Source organism: Nanorana parkeri, unplaced genomic scaffold, assembly GCF_000935625.1.
Source record: "Nanorana parkeri isolate BGI_ZX_2015 unplaced genomic scaffold, ASM93562v1 scaffold1981, whole genome shotgun sequence".
In the NCBI taxonomy this organism is placed as follows: Eukaryota; Metazoa; Chordata; class Amphibia; order Anura; family Dicroglossidae; genus Nanorana; species Nanorana parkeri.
In genome coordinates, this window is record NW_017308249.1 from 160,896 (window position 1) to 173,715 (window position 12,820).

General features: G+C 44.6%; 1 protein-coding gene across 1 annotated transcript in view; it reads right to left on the reverse strand.

The window, feature by feature from the left end:
* LOC108800287 (neural cell adhesion molecule L1-like) overlaps window positions 1-12,820 on the reverse strand; it is a 219,567-nt gene that overhangs the window by 140,823 nt on the left and 65,924 nt on the right. Inside the window, 2 exon segments of the mRNA XM_018572262.1 lie at window positions 9,250-9,320; window positions 10,023-10,220. Of these exon segments, the coding sequence (XP_018427764.1) occupies window positions 9,250-9,320; window positions 10,023-10,220 (269 nt within the window).

Consider the following 12,820-nt stretch of genomic DNA (forward strand, 5'->3'; position numbering starts at 1 on the left):
CTGCAACAAATCACCACATCTGAGAATGCTGGCTGTCAATTTGTGGCAAGTTGCTTTTAGCGATCAACAGAATGCGAAGAGGAGGGGGGTGTCCCTTTAAGGGTGACACTGCCGCTAGAGCACATTTACTGGTTAAGCACCTGCGGTCAAGCAAGAGAAGGGGTTTTAACCAGGTGTAAAAGGCAGACCTTGACCTATTGTGGAGGCACTAGGTTCCTGGTTTGTTAGTAGTTACTGAGGCTGGGCTGAGGCAAAAACTAAGTCTGGATCAAAAAGAGCGGGAGAGAAGTGTCCTACCTCCTCAGATCACTGAGCTAAACTGAACTTTAATGCAGGTGCTTGAGTATAGCCCGTAGGTGGGGATGTGTCTATTTAGATTTGCATAATTTCCAAACATCCTAGAGGCTAGAAATGCCTTGTACAAACCACCATGTAGCTTGGTGATTCATTAAAAAAATGTTAATACTTAGAAACATTATATATAGTGTGACATTGGGGAGCCCACAGAGCACTTGCACAGAGGGTGTTTGAATAAAACAAAAGCTTTTTATAGTCCTCTTCAGGGCAGTCAAAATGGTAAACACAAATGTAAGCTCATCTTCAGCATGACTCAAGGCAAAAGTCCGTATCTTCGGCACAAATAAGGTGACATAAAAATGTGTCTCACCAGTTTGTCATACATCAGCCACAGCTGGTCCCTCTCTCCGCACAACTCCCACCTCAGGGTTAGAGCCTCAGCCTGCTCATGGCCAGACACCCAGCAGCTTCACCTCCCTGTGTGACGATGGTCCTCCCGACCTTTCCAAACACTCCACGTGTGCCACAGACCATCCTGGCCTCGCCGAGACACTGTGTGTGCCACAGGCCCTCTCGGCCTCTCCAGTCAGACTCCAGCTCAGATTCTCGTGCGTCACATACACAGTCTCCCACGCTTTGTATGTACTCCTCCACCACTGACTGCCTCTTCCTATCTGTTTAGTCTCTTAATAGGGCTGTTATCAGCCACCTGGACAGTCTGGCCTGGCAATTGGGTGCACCTGGCCCCAGGACTGTAGATTTCATCCCACCAAAGACTCTTAGAAATCTCCAGAGACCCAGATCCCAGTTATACTCCAGAAAATCCGGAAATAACTGGAAACCCAGCTCCCTCCCTGTAACACTATATGTTTTCTGGATCCTCTCAGCCCCTCTCGCCGAGAGTCCTGGGCACCAAATACAGCAATCACCATAGTGACACGGCACTGTCCTGTTACAATAGCCAACGTGTTTTGGGGGAAGGACCTCCCTCTTCCTAATGCGATAAGGGTGGCCAGTAAGTCACCCTTATCGCCTTAAGGACACGGATTTCTAGTCAATCCAATCTGGATTTATTCATACGCTTAAGCCATAAAGAAGGCAGAGGCCTTTCCTCTAAAATGCATTGGCTGTATATGACATTCCTAAGCAAAAAACATTTTTTACTAGACAGTCCCCACCTCACACGTACAAGAATAGATGAACAATTCATCCCCGATCAGATCAGAGACGCAGCAGCCTAGGACCATAATCACATCCCCATACAGCGTGATTTTAATACATGCCAACCTCCACCTCCTCCTTGTAAAAAAACGGACGGACGGCACTGCAGCATTGGTGGGAGAATGGGGTTTAACACCGCGGATGTCAACTGGTTAAAGTATTACCTATATATGTAATTTTAGACTCTCATCAGTCCAGTGCTACTACACACCTACCAAACATCCTAGAAGCAGGAGCCTAGTTTAGTATGCTCCAATGAACGCTGACAAATTTTTTTTTTTTCAAGAGAAGATGAAAGTTTAAGACATTAAAACAAAAAGAAAATGAAAAAGGGGATTACAAAAAATTAGAGGCTGACATGACTGGAATTTGTTTTAAAATTAACTAGAAACAATTAATTTTTCTTTGCTTGTTTAAAAAAAAACCTTGACATTAGAGAAATACACAATTGCCATCGCTGACATCCCTCTCAGATGGCTAGGTACCAAGATTTTATGCAGATTCTATGGCTTAAATACTACCTTGACCTTGATGGACCTTGATTTGTGCACTGGTGCGCAGTCATGTTGGAACAGGAAGGGACCATCCCCAAACTGTTCCCACAAAGTTGGGAGCATGAAATTGTCCAAATGCCCAACCCCTGAAAAACAACACCACACCATAATCGCCGCTCCACCAAATTTTACACTTGGCACAATGCAGTCAGGCAAGTACCGTTCTCCTGGCAACCACCAAACCCAGACACATCCATTGGATTTCCAGAAAGAGAAGCGTGATTTGTCACTCCAGAGAACACGTCTCCTATTCTCTAGAGTCCAGTGGCGGCGTGCTTTACACCACTACAATCAACTCTTTGCATTGCACTTGGTGATGTAAGGCTTGGATGCAGCTGCTCGGCCATGGAAACCCATTCCATGAAGCTCTCTACACACTGTTGTTGTGCTAATCTGAAGGCCACACGAAGTTTGGAGGTCAGTAGCTATTTACTCTGCAGACAGTTGGTGACTTCTGCGCACTGTGTGCTTCAGCATGCGCTGACCACCGCTCTGCCATTTTACGTGGCCTACCACTTCGTGGCTGAGTTGCTGTTGTTCCCAGTTGCTTCCACTTTGTTATAATACCACTAACCGTTGACCGTGGAATATTTAGTAGCAGGGAAATTTAACGGAACACCTGAATCCAATGATTTGGAGGGGTGTCCCAATACTTTTGGTAATATATTGTATATTGAAATGGCCCCCCCGACGGTCCCCTTTAAAATAATAGCTGTCATCAGCGGCTAAAAAGCCACTGATCAAACACTGGAGTGATCAGCTGATCACTCCAATGTTTGTAAACAACTAGGAACATGTAGTACTGTGTCCCCAGTTATGAATAAACAGGAAGCGCTTCACATCACTTCCTGTTCATTCATGAGTTTCTGAATGGGTATAGCACTCACTATAGAGGCTTCTACCCATTCATAACTAGATGATAGTAAATATTTTACTATTACCATTTCTGAATGAAGGGGAAGCCTCTTTCCATTCATACAGTGCTGAGACTGTAGAAAAAGAGATTGAGGACTCTGTGTCCTCAATTCCTTTTCCTATTTTAAAAGGCAAATGTCAGGGGTCTATTTAGACCCCTGACATTTCCCCGAAGCCCCCCAACAGTAAGAAAATTAAAAAAATAAAATAAAACACAACCCCCCGCCCCACAAACATACACATATTATACATGTGCAACAATGTGCAACATATTGTGGTGTATGCCATGCACATGCGCTTTGTTATTAGAACACATTACAGTGCTTGATTTTTTCTTTTCTAAATCACATTAATTTAACTGTAGCAGGGCGTGGCAAAGTGCTATGACGCATTGCCGTGCGTTGTGATACTTTGTGTTGCGATTAAATGTACGCTTGTATCATTTTATCACAACACACACACCAACACAGTGCACAAACAATTTCTAACTTAAGTTGCTTATTTACAGTTTTGCATTACTTCATTTTTTATCGTTTCGCAAAAAGGCGCAATTTAAAATTTACAAATGAGGACTTCCGGTTCCGGCGCCTATGTGATAGCCAGCAGGGAGACGGTGCTCCCACGGTAACGTCCACTATCTATTATAAAAATGGCCAGGCTTGCACCCGCTGCTGGTACCTGACACGCCACTCTCCCTGAGCTCCTGATGGATCGCTTTCTTGCGGGAACGAAGCAGTGATCACAGTCCCTGACACGATCCGGTGAGGACACCCGTGCTACACATGGGGGTAAGATGATGGATGCATACATCCAGCAGAGGCAGAGAAGCCCTTGCCCCACGCTGTCTCAGGCTGCTGGCCAGGATGCTGACACCCATGAGAGGATGGCAGTAGCGGTGGCTTCACTTCTAAAACCCACCATTACATCAGCGGTGGAATCAGCCATGCTGCAGGACCTCTCCAAATTCCGCAAGGAGCTGACAGCCCAGGCCTGCACCATTAAGGAAGCAGAGCAGCGTATATCGTTGTTGGAAGACGATCTCCATGAAGCTCAATTGAAACTAGCTGTTCACGACGCCACCTCGCAGGCTATGCTGCACAAACTGGATGATTTGGAGAATCGTTCCAGGCGGAACAACATAAGAATTATCGGCCTTCCTGAAACATATAAACCCCAGGCACTGGCGGAATTCTGCTCCACAGCCGTACCTGAAGCGCTGGGCCTGACGTTCCCATGTGTGATTGAGCGAGCTCACCGTTTGGGCCCACTGCAGGATGATAGATCATCACCTTGACCGGTAACTGCTCGTTACCTCAACTACGCTGACAAAGCGAGCGCCCTACCATAACCGCAGGTCACTCGAGGTGGAGGTCCTCAAACTTCTTTTATTCGCTGACTACTCTGTGGAAGTGTCTAAGAAAAGGTTAGCTGGATAGGCTAGCTTCACACTAGCCTATCCAGCAATACTTCACCTGGAATCGCTGACAGGACGCAAATGCTCCTTCCAAGACCCTGAGGAAGCGGTGTCCTTCCGCCTGAAACTCGAGGAGGGCGACGGGTCTCCCTCTAAACAATCCTTGCCCCAACTATCCGCAATTGCTGACCAATACCCCATTGGGCTGCCATCACATTCTGTTTTGTTACCCGAGGGGAGCGGTGCTCCTATTTATACCTCATAACGGAGACTTGTGGCATCTGTGTCCATAGGCCTAGCCCCTGATTGCTATGCTCAGTGGCCTCCGCGGGACATTGCTGCACTTATTCCCGTTTGCACACATTGGAAACAAGTCAATACTACAATGTTTCCTATTTTGTGTTATTTGTTATTAACGTTTTTTTAGTTTTAATTGTAATTGATCTTATTGCTGATTGCCTGACAGGTCTCATACTCACTCCTATTTGGCAGATGGGGATCTCCTCTCGCGTCTGCACCTGGCCCTTCTGCTCGTTCGGCTGCAGTGGTCACCTGGCATGGGTAAGCATAACCAGCCCCTATTGTCCTGCTCTTACCTTTATTCCCATTAATAATGTTTTCAACTGCTTAGGTACATGTCGTTCACACTGGGGACTGTTATGGGAATAGTGTCTTGGAATGTCAAGGGGCTTCGCTCCCTAGAAAGCGTAATACTGTATTGAGGCATCTTAAACGTTTGGGCACGGATGTTGCCTTGCTGCAGGAGACTCACCTGAAGGCATATGACATCCCTCGTCTCCAGTAACAATGGGTTGGGGAGGTCTTTGGTTCTCCCTCAGCGGGTCGTAGGGCAGGAGTGGCTATACTACTACATAAACAATTCCCAGGGGAGGTTGTGAAGGTGGACCATGATGAAGAGGGCAGGCTGCTGTCCATCTACCTGAAACATCAATCCCTGGACTTCGTTATTACGAATGTCTACATGCAAAACTCACCTGCCATGCATCATTTTAGTTCGTTAGCACGTTGGCTTTCCAAACCGGCAAAGGCACTTCATTTGGTGGGGTGACTTCAACTCCACGATGCACGAACACGAGGACAGGTGTAGGAACGCTGGGTTACCGTTGTATAGACGTCCCTCCTCGGGGTCTGCGAGATCCGCCCTGTCTAATTTGATGTCCGCAATGGACTTTCATGAATCGTGAAGTTTGCCGCACCCGCTAGACAAAGAGTACACTCATTTTTCGAGAGTTCATTATTGCTTTGCCCGTTTAGATTACCTCTTTTGCCTCCCAATTACTGTCGATGACAGACGCCTCTGCTATACATGATATTGCCGCCTCTGACCACGCTCCTATCTCATTGGAGGTCCAATTGACCCCGAAAATCCCAAACATGATTCTTTCTCGCTTCCCAGGGCACCTAGCGACAAATGCAGAATTTTGTAATTTTTTGCAAACCTCCTGGAGAGACTATGCAGAATTTAACAGTCAACATGCTGCCACTCCCACTCTTTACTGGGAAGCAGGTAAAGCATATCTCTGGTGTAGGATTACTTCTTATGTATCTGCCCTGGACCCTGGAGCAATACTATAGAACGCTTTACAGTGTGGACGACATGGACTTGGACAAAGCTGATAATTTCCTTAGCCAGGTGCCCCTGCCGAACGTGACTGCAAAACAGCTCCAATTTCTCAATGCAGACATTACTGAAGAAGAGGTTGCACATGTCATTCCAGGCCTGGCCGGGGCTAAAACGCCAGGCCCGGATGGTTTTGCTGACAAATGTTTTGAAATTCTTAAGGGAGATGTCCTGGACACTCTGTGCTCCCTTTACAATTCTATGTGGCAGGGGGCGGCACACCTTACAATGGGCAGGGAAGCCTACTTTAAACTTATCCCAAAAGCCGGGAAGGACCCTACCCTGTCTGGCTCTTACAGGCCGATTTCACTCATCAATGTGGACACCAAAATCTTTTCATAAATCATCGCGGACAGATTGTCCGTCATTCTGCCTACCATTATCCACCCCGCACAGGTTGGCTTTGTCAAGGGTAGGTCGGCAGTGACGGACATCAGAAGGGTGATTATGGCTTTGGAGCAGGCTAATGTCTCTCCAATGTAGGAATACACCATGGTAACCTTAGATGTTGAAAAGGCGTTTGATAACGTGAATCTGGAGTGGCTGTTCAGGGTAATGCCCACCTTTGGTTTTCAGGGAAGAGTGCTCTCCCTCCTGCGACAAATGTATGCCTCCCCCACCGCTAGAATATGGACGGGCCTTGTCCTCTTCTATATTTTTACACAAGGGCACTAGACAGGGCTGCCCATTATCCCCCTTGCTCTTCAACCTCGCATTGGAACCACTGACAAGATATATACCGCAGACCAAGGCAATCCGGGGCATTCCGGTGGGGGAGATGACATCATGCTTTTTACCTCCCGCCCCGCCGGGGATCTCCGGGACTCCGTGCCATTTTAGATCACTTTGGTACTTTCTCAGGATTCCATATTAACTATTCCAAGAGTGAGATTCTTCCCCTAACTGTAAAACAACTTGTCTCACCACTAAGGTTAATAACAGAGGTTTGGATACACGTCTTCTGCAGAAAATGTGAAAGCCGCACAGCCGCGCCAAGGCACCTCTTATACATCTTTTCAAAATGATTCGTTTTGCCAGATTGCTGTATCCATTACAGACTATTCCGCTGCTTCTCAAGCACTCGGATGTTAAACGTCTAAATGGGGCTATGACAAAATTTATATGGCGCGCAAAACGCCCTAGAATCTCCATTAAAAACTTTGGCTCCCAAAGAGCGAAGGGGGGGCTAATTTCCCGAACATTCGTCTTTTACATAGCATGTCTTTTACGGCATGCATTAGACTGGCTGTCGGACAACTCTAGATATTCTAACACGGTCCTAGAACAGGCACTGGTACACCCATGGGACCCTAAAGCTATACTACATTGTAAATTGTCTATGTTGCCTAGGGAACTCTCCCAGAACCACCTACTCAGGGACACCATCATAGCCTGGAGAGAGACGTGCAATTGGTTGCGCCTCTCGCCTCATATCTCCCTGTACTGTCCAATACGAGGTAATCCGATGTTCCCTCAAGGCCAGGATCAGGCAGTGTTTAAGCTCTGGCACCAACATAGGTTATGGACTTGGAGACAACTGTTTCTGGAGGACTCTTACAAACCCATCCCTTTCCTGTTATCTCTCTACAAAATTCAGTTTCCCGCTCTCTCATTTCTTACACTTTCTCCAACTATCGGAAACCTGGAACAAAATGTATACGGACCCCAAGACGTTCCTCACACCCACATTCTTGGATACTCGGATGCACACTGGTCAATACTCCATCGCGGAGCTGTATCTCAAACTCCAACTCTGCCTCACACCGCCGCTTTCGGCCTCTAATGTGCGGGATTGGTCCAAATACTTTCCAGGACCTGACATTGTTGATCACCTCCTGCATGGATATAACAAAATCAGGAACCTTGTAACAAACGAGATATGGAGGGAGACCCAGTTCAAACTGCTACATAGGGCATATGTACCATACTTCATGCCAGCGGGGACGTCTCCGCAACCGCTTATCTCGCGCTGCCCCAAATGTGGCAAAATGCGCCCAACCTTGGCACACTGTCTGTAGTTCTGTCCTTCTATCAGCGTGTTCTGGTCCCAAATTTCCACTTACATCACCACCATTGTGTCCTGGTCACCACCTTTGTCTCCTCTGCTATTCCTGTTCAGTGCATCCTGGGACTGCTTGGATTCAACTTCTCCTCCTGAACTCAAAGGCTCAGACTGAATTCACATCTGCCTGTTGGCAGCCAGGAGATGAATAATGTGTTCATGGAACGCTCCACAGGCACCCCAGTTATCAGAGGTTGTGGGAGAGCTTAAATTGTTATTTAATAGGGAAAGACTGGATTCGGAACTTAATACTGAACTAAAAAAGTCAACATTTTTCAGGTGCTGGCGATACTTTTCCACTGCCACATTTGACAGCTCCAAATGGTCCCAAATAATGTCTCCCTTTATCTTTACGACCTGGTACTTAAAGGCTCAAATGTCTCACACACTAGGATTTTTGGAAGTCACCTCAGATGCTTTTACTGCACTGAATGATAGACCTGAAATGTAGGCAATCAACAAGGCCCCTATGTCACTAATTAATACCAAACTAAAACTGTGCATTTTATTGGTGCCTAATTTGAGTTTGATTTTGTTTTTATATGGCCTTCTCTTATCTTTATTGTCACTTCTGCTCATTCTCGGGTTGATTGTTTGTCTCATGTTTGGAGACTATTTGACTTGACAACTTAACAAATGACCCTCATAAAAACATTTTATTAAAAAAAGAATAATTACAAATATTTGTTATTTATTAACTCAATACAGTTTTATCTTTAAGAATTAGTCGGAAAACATTTTTTTTGAGCACTGATACTGATTTTAGTGTGCTTTTATCAACTGAATTGTGTATTTTTATCGGTTTAATATTGATTTGATAAACATTTGCACAATTATCGCAGGACCTACAAAATTAGTCGCACCATCTTTTTATTCTACTGAGCCTGTGCTTTCAGAAAATATATGGCTTAGGGGGTCTTTTACAAACGCTAGAAACGCAGCAATAGAGAATAAAAACGATAGGAAAAATTGCAAAAATGGTGTGGCCAGCTGAGGCTAAAAGCGTTCCGGAGGGCTTGGCAGCAAAATGGTAAAACTTTGTAATTAGAAGTTTAATCAAATATGTTATAAATTGCATTAGCAACAGCACAAACTTTTTTTATTTAAGACGTCTATTACAACTTATGGTTTTGGAATGACTTACCTTCCATGTTATTTTCATGTTATTGGGTTTTGTGCCTTCTCCTCGAACATCAATGGGGTTGTTTGAAGGAGCTATAATGGAACAACAAATACAATTTAAATTGTGCAACTGCCTTGGCTCATTCTATATTTAGAAAAACCAGAAATATTAACCAGTTTCTCAAAATCATGTCAATCGTATTATATCTCTGTTCAAAAAGATGAGTAGCAAGTGAAAAATGCATCAACCCTAAATCACAATTCATAAATGTATTATCAACAGTCTAATGAGATACAATTCTTGAAATGTAAAATCGGAATGGTTCATATAATTGAAGGACTACGACAGAAGCAATCTAACAGTATTTCAAATGTGATGATCTTTGGAGTTCCAAAATATGTGTTACAATTCTGGTCTACATAAAGTGTGACTGAGGATTGGAGTACATCTCAATCAGTTGTCAAGATGTTCTAATCACTGGTATGCATTGTATATTAATAAAATAATTAAACATTACAACTGTTTCAATATACTACTTACTTATTAGGACCAAAAGATAAGACTCAACTCATAAGCCCTACACCTTTTGCCTTTACTTAAATTCACCCCTGGAGTCCGTCCGTAAACTCAGTGGCAAAAAAACAGGGAACCGGGGGGTACAGAAGAACTTACCTGGTAAGGACTGCAATTGACCCAGTTACAAAAATGAATCATAATATTCGCTGTGCTGAACAGAAGGTGAGGGACATTTGAGATTCAATCATTTCTAACTGTAACTAATGTGAGATTATAACCTGCTTCTGGTGTCCTGATGCGATCTGAAGGCTTGCTTCCGTTGCTTGGTCCCAGCTCATTTACTGCAATAACTCGGAACTGATAATATACATAAGGAGAAAGGTCCAGGTGTGCCAAGTTTTCAGTTCCAGCAACCCGTTTCAGTTCATGCCAAATTCCAGGTTCAAAATTATCTTCCTCAAATTCTATAATGAACTCTAAAAGATATAAAATTTACTTATGGAATAGAAAGAAAAAAAAGGAAACAAAATTCAACAACAATTAGGAGTCTATTTATAGACAGTTCAGTGGAAATGTATCTGGCCTTCACCTAACATTCACCCAAAATATACCCAATTTGCTTTGGGTAACAATCAATCTATTAATAAAGCAAAACCAGTGGGCATTTGTCCATCTAAAATTATATTCCCTGGCAACATCTATTTTATAGAGATAGGGTGAATGTTGCAGTAAAGGCCTATTTATAGGGGGAATTACACATTCCCTGCATATTCACTAGACATTCCCTCATCCGTTTGGTAATACAACTTGCCTAATTGAGCTGAAAAACAATTGGTACTGAAAATGCAATGATTGCTTATTAAGAGTGCTGGACCTGTCTTTTTCCCACATGTCTGGCACTTCAAGGGTTACCTGTCAACTGTCAATTTTTTTATTTTAAAAAATGGATTAATGTTAATCTATTAAAATATATTTTCATATGAACTCATTGGCATAGCAATGTACTGTACAAAGAGGTGTAGGGAGTGTGGTAGTAATTGATGTATCTATAGTTTAATCTTTAGCATTAAAACCAACCAGAAAGATGCAAGTATGGTGTGAGGGAAAGACACAGGGATACATTTGTAGAGTTGTTTAGAGAAGAATTGTGAAGATGTACAGTAAGAAGTGTGCTGTAGTAACCACATTTTCTGGGTAACAATACTGGACTTTTGTTTTTTTGGTGTTTACAACATTGGCAACAGGTTTAATTTTTATTGGCCAGGCTGGTACATACACCCCTCCATATTCTCTTGCTTTCAACCCTCCTTAAGGTCTCAATTAGCATATCACTGTGTACCCTCAAGGGAGCTACCAAAGGATTTAAATTCAGTCTATCCAGTCCTGACATTTACACAGCTCTGACACATACCTAAGCCCTGCATGGCAGGCTTTTCTCCATGTAATTAACACTTACAGGTCTTCTCCTTGTCCCGCTCCCGGCCCTCGGCTTCTCCACTCATACTCACCTCCGCTGGGCATAAAACCCCCGAGCCTCGGTGTCCACCTTGATGGCCGGGGGGAGACCCAGAAGGTCCAAGAAACAGCCGAAAAAGCTCCGGCCTGAGACACAGGAATCCAAGAAGGCCGCGGCACCATCTCCTTCTTCCACACAGCAGCTGTAGACACGTGCCAGACACAGTGATGTGGAAGACTCTCCGGATTCCATGCGCCGGCTTCCAGTGAGTACAGACTCCCCTAATTAGAAATCACCAGCTTCTACTGCCTCTCTCATAGAGCGCACAATGGCAGAAATGTTATTCTCCCAACGGGATTTTCCAGCTGATTATATGCCTCCACGTGCATCACATGGCAGCCATGTCTCAGTGGATATAGCCGACGACCACCCCCTGGTTGCTAAATTGTCTGATCTATTAGACAAGGGGCTAGCTCGCACCGCAAAACAAATTAAAGCGGACATTAAGGCGTATACACAGGAACAGGGTACTCGGATTGATGCTAAAGAGCAAAAGGTGGACACCACAGTTGCTCGCACCAATCAAAACACTGCTTGCATTCAAGCTGTACAGACCCAACTGGATGAAGCCCTGTCCAAAATTGATGACCTTGAAAATCGGCCTCGGAGATATAACTTTAGAATTAGAGGACTGCTAGAATCTGTTACCGACTTGGATGCCACGGTCCGATCGTTCTTGAAGGAAACCCTCCTTGGCATACCGGCCCACAAGTTTGAATTGGATAGGGTCCACAGGGCGCTCACTGCACCTCGCCCTGATGTCCCAGCCTGTGACATACTTGTTAAACCACACTATCAGATTAAGGAAATGCTGATGGCTAAAGTCCGGAATCTCCCTGACCTGCAGATTGCATCCCACCCAATACAAATCTTTGCGGACATCTCTCCTGCTACCATCCAGAAAAGGAGAGACCTGAGACCCCTCCTTCAAATTTTGTCTAAGCATACCATCAAATACAGATGGGCCTTTCCACTGCGAGTGCACTTCTCCTTTAAGAATAAGCCTCACTCCTTCTCCACCTTTTTGGAAGGAGAAACACTGCTCCTACAACTGGGCTTATCTGCAACAGATCCCTTACAGCCGGGCAAGAATTCTCTGCAAGCCTCTACGAGCGGATGAGTTCCACCTATCCCGCTATCACCACTCTGGGATTGTCCACGTCAATGCTCTTCAGCCCCGACCTGATGAGAGCCTACGGGTGTTTGAATCTCTGCTGTACCTCAATTGATACCTACAAGTCCCCATTGCAGACTGTCGATGTCCTGTTTCAAGAAGTGTTCTAGTTTCTGTTCTTTCTTATTTTTTTTACTGTTTTTTGGACGGAAAGTGCCTGTTTATATTCTACAATGGACCTTTCAAAATGTTTACTGGTTATGCCCTCACAATTGCCTTCCACTGTCCTCCACTCCCCTATGGCCCTACACCTACAGGTTTTTTTCCACTCGGGCGGACCTGGCTGAGTGGACAACATAATTTTTTGGCTTTAAAGTTCTGTGTATATTCTTTTTAATATTAGACTCCTGTGGGGTATTAGTCGCTCATTCTACGTTTCGTGATAT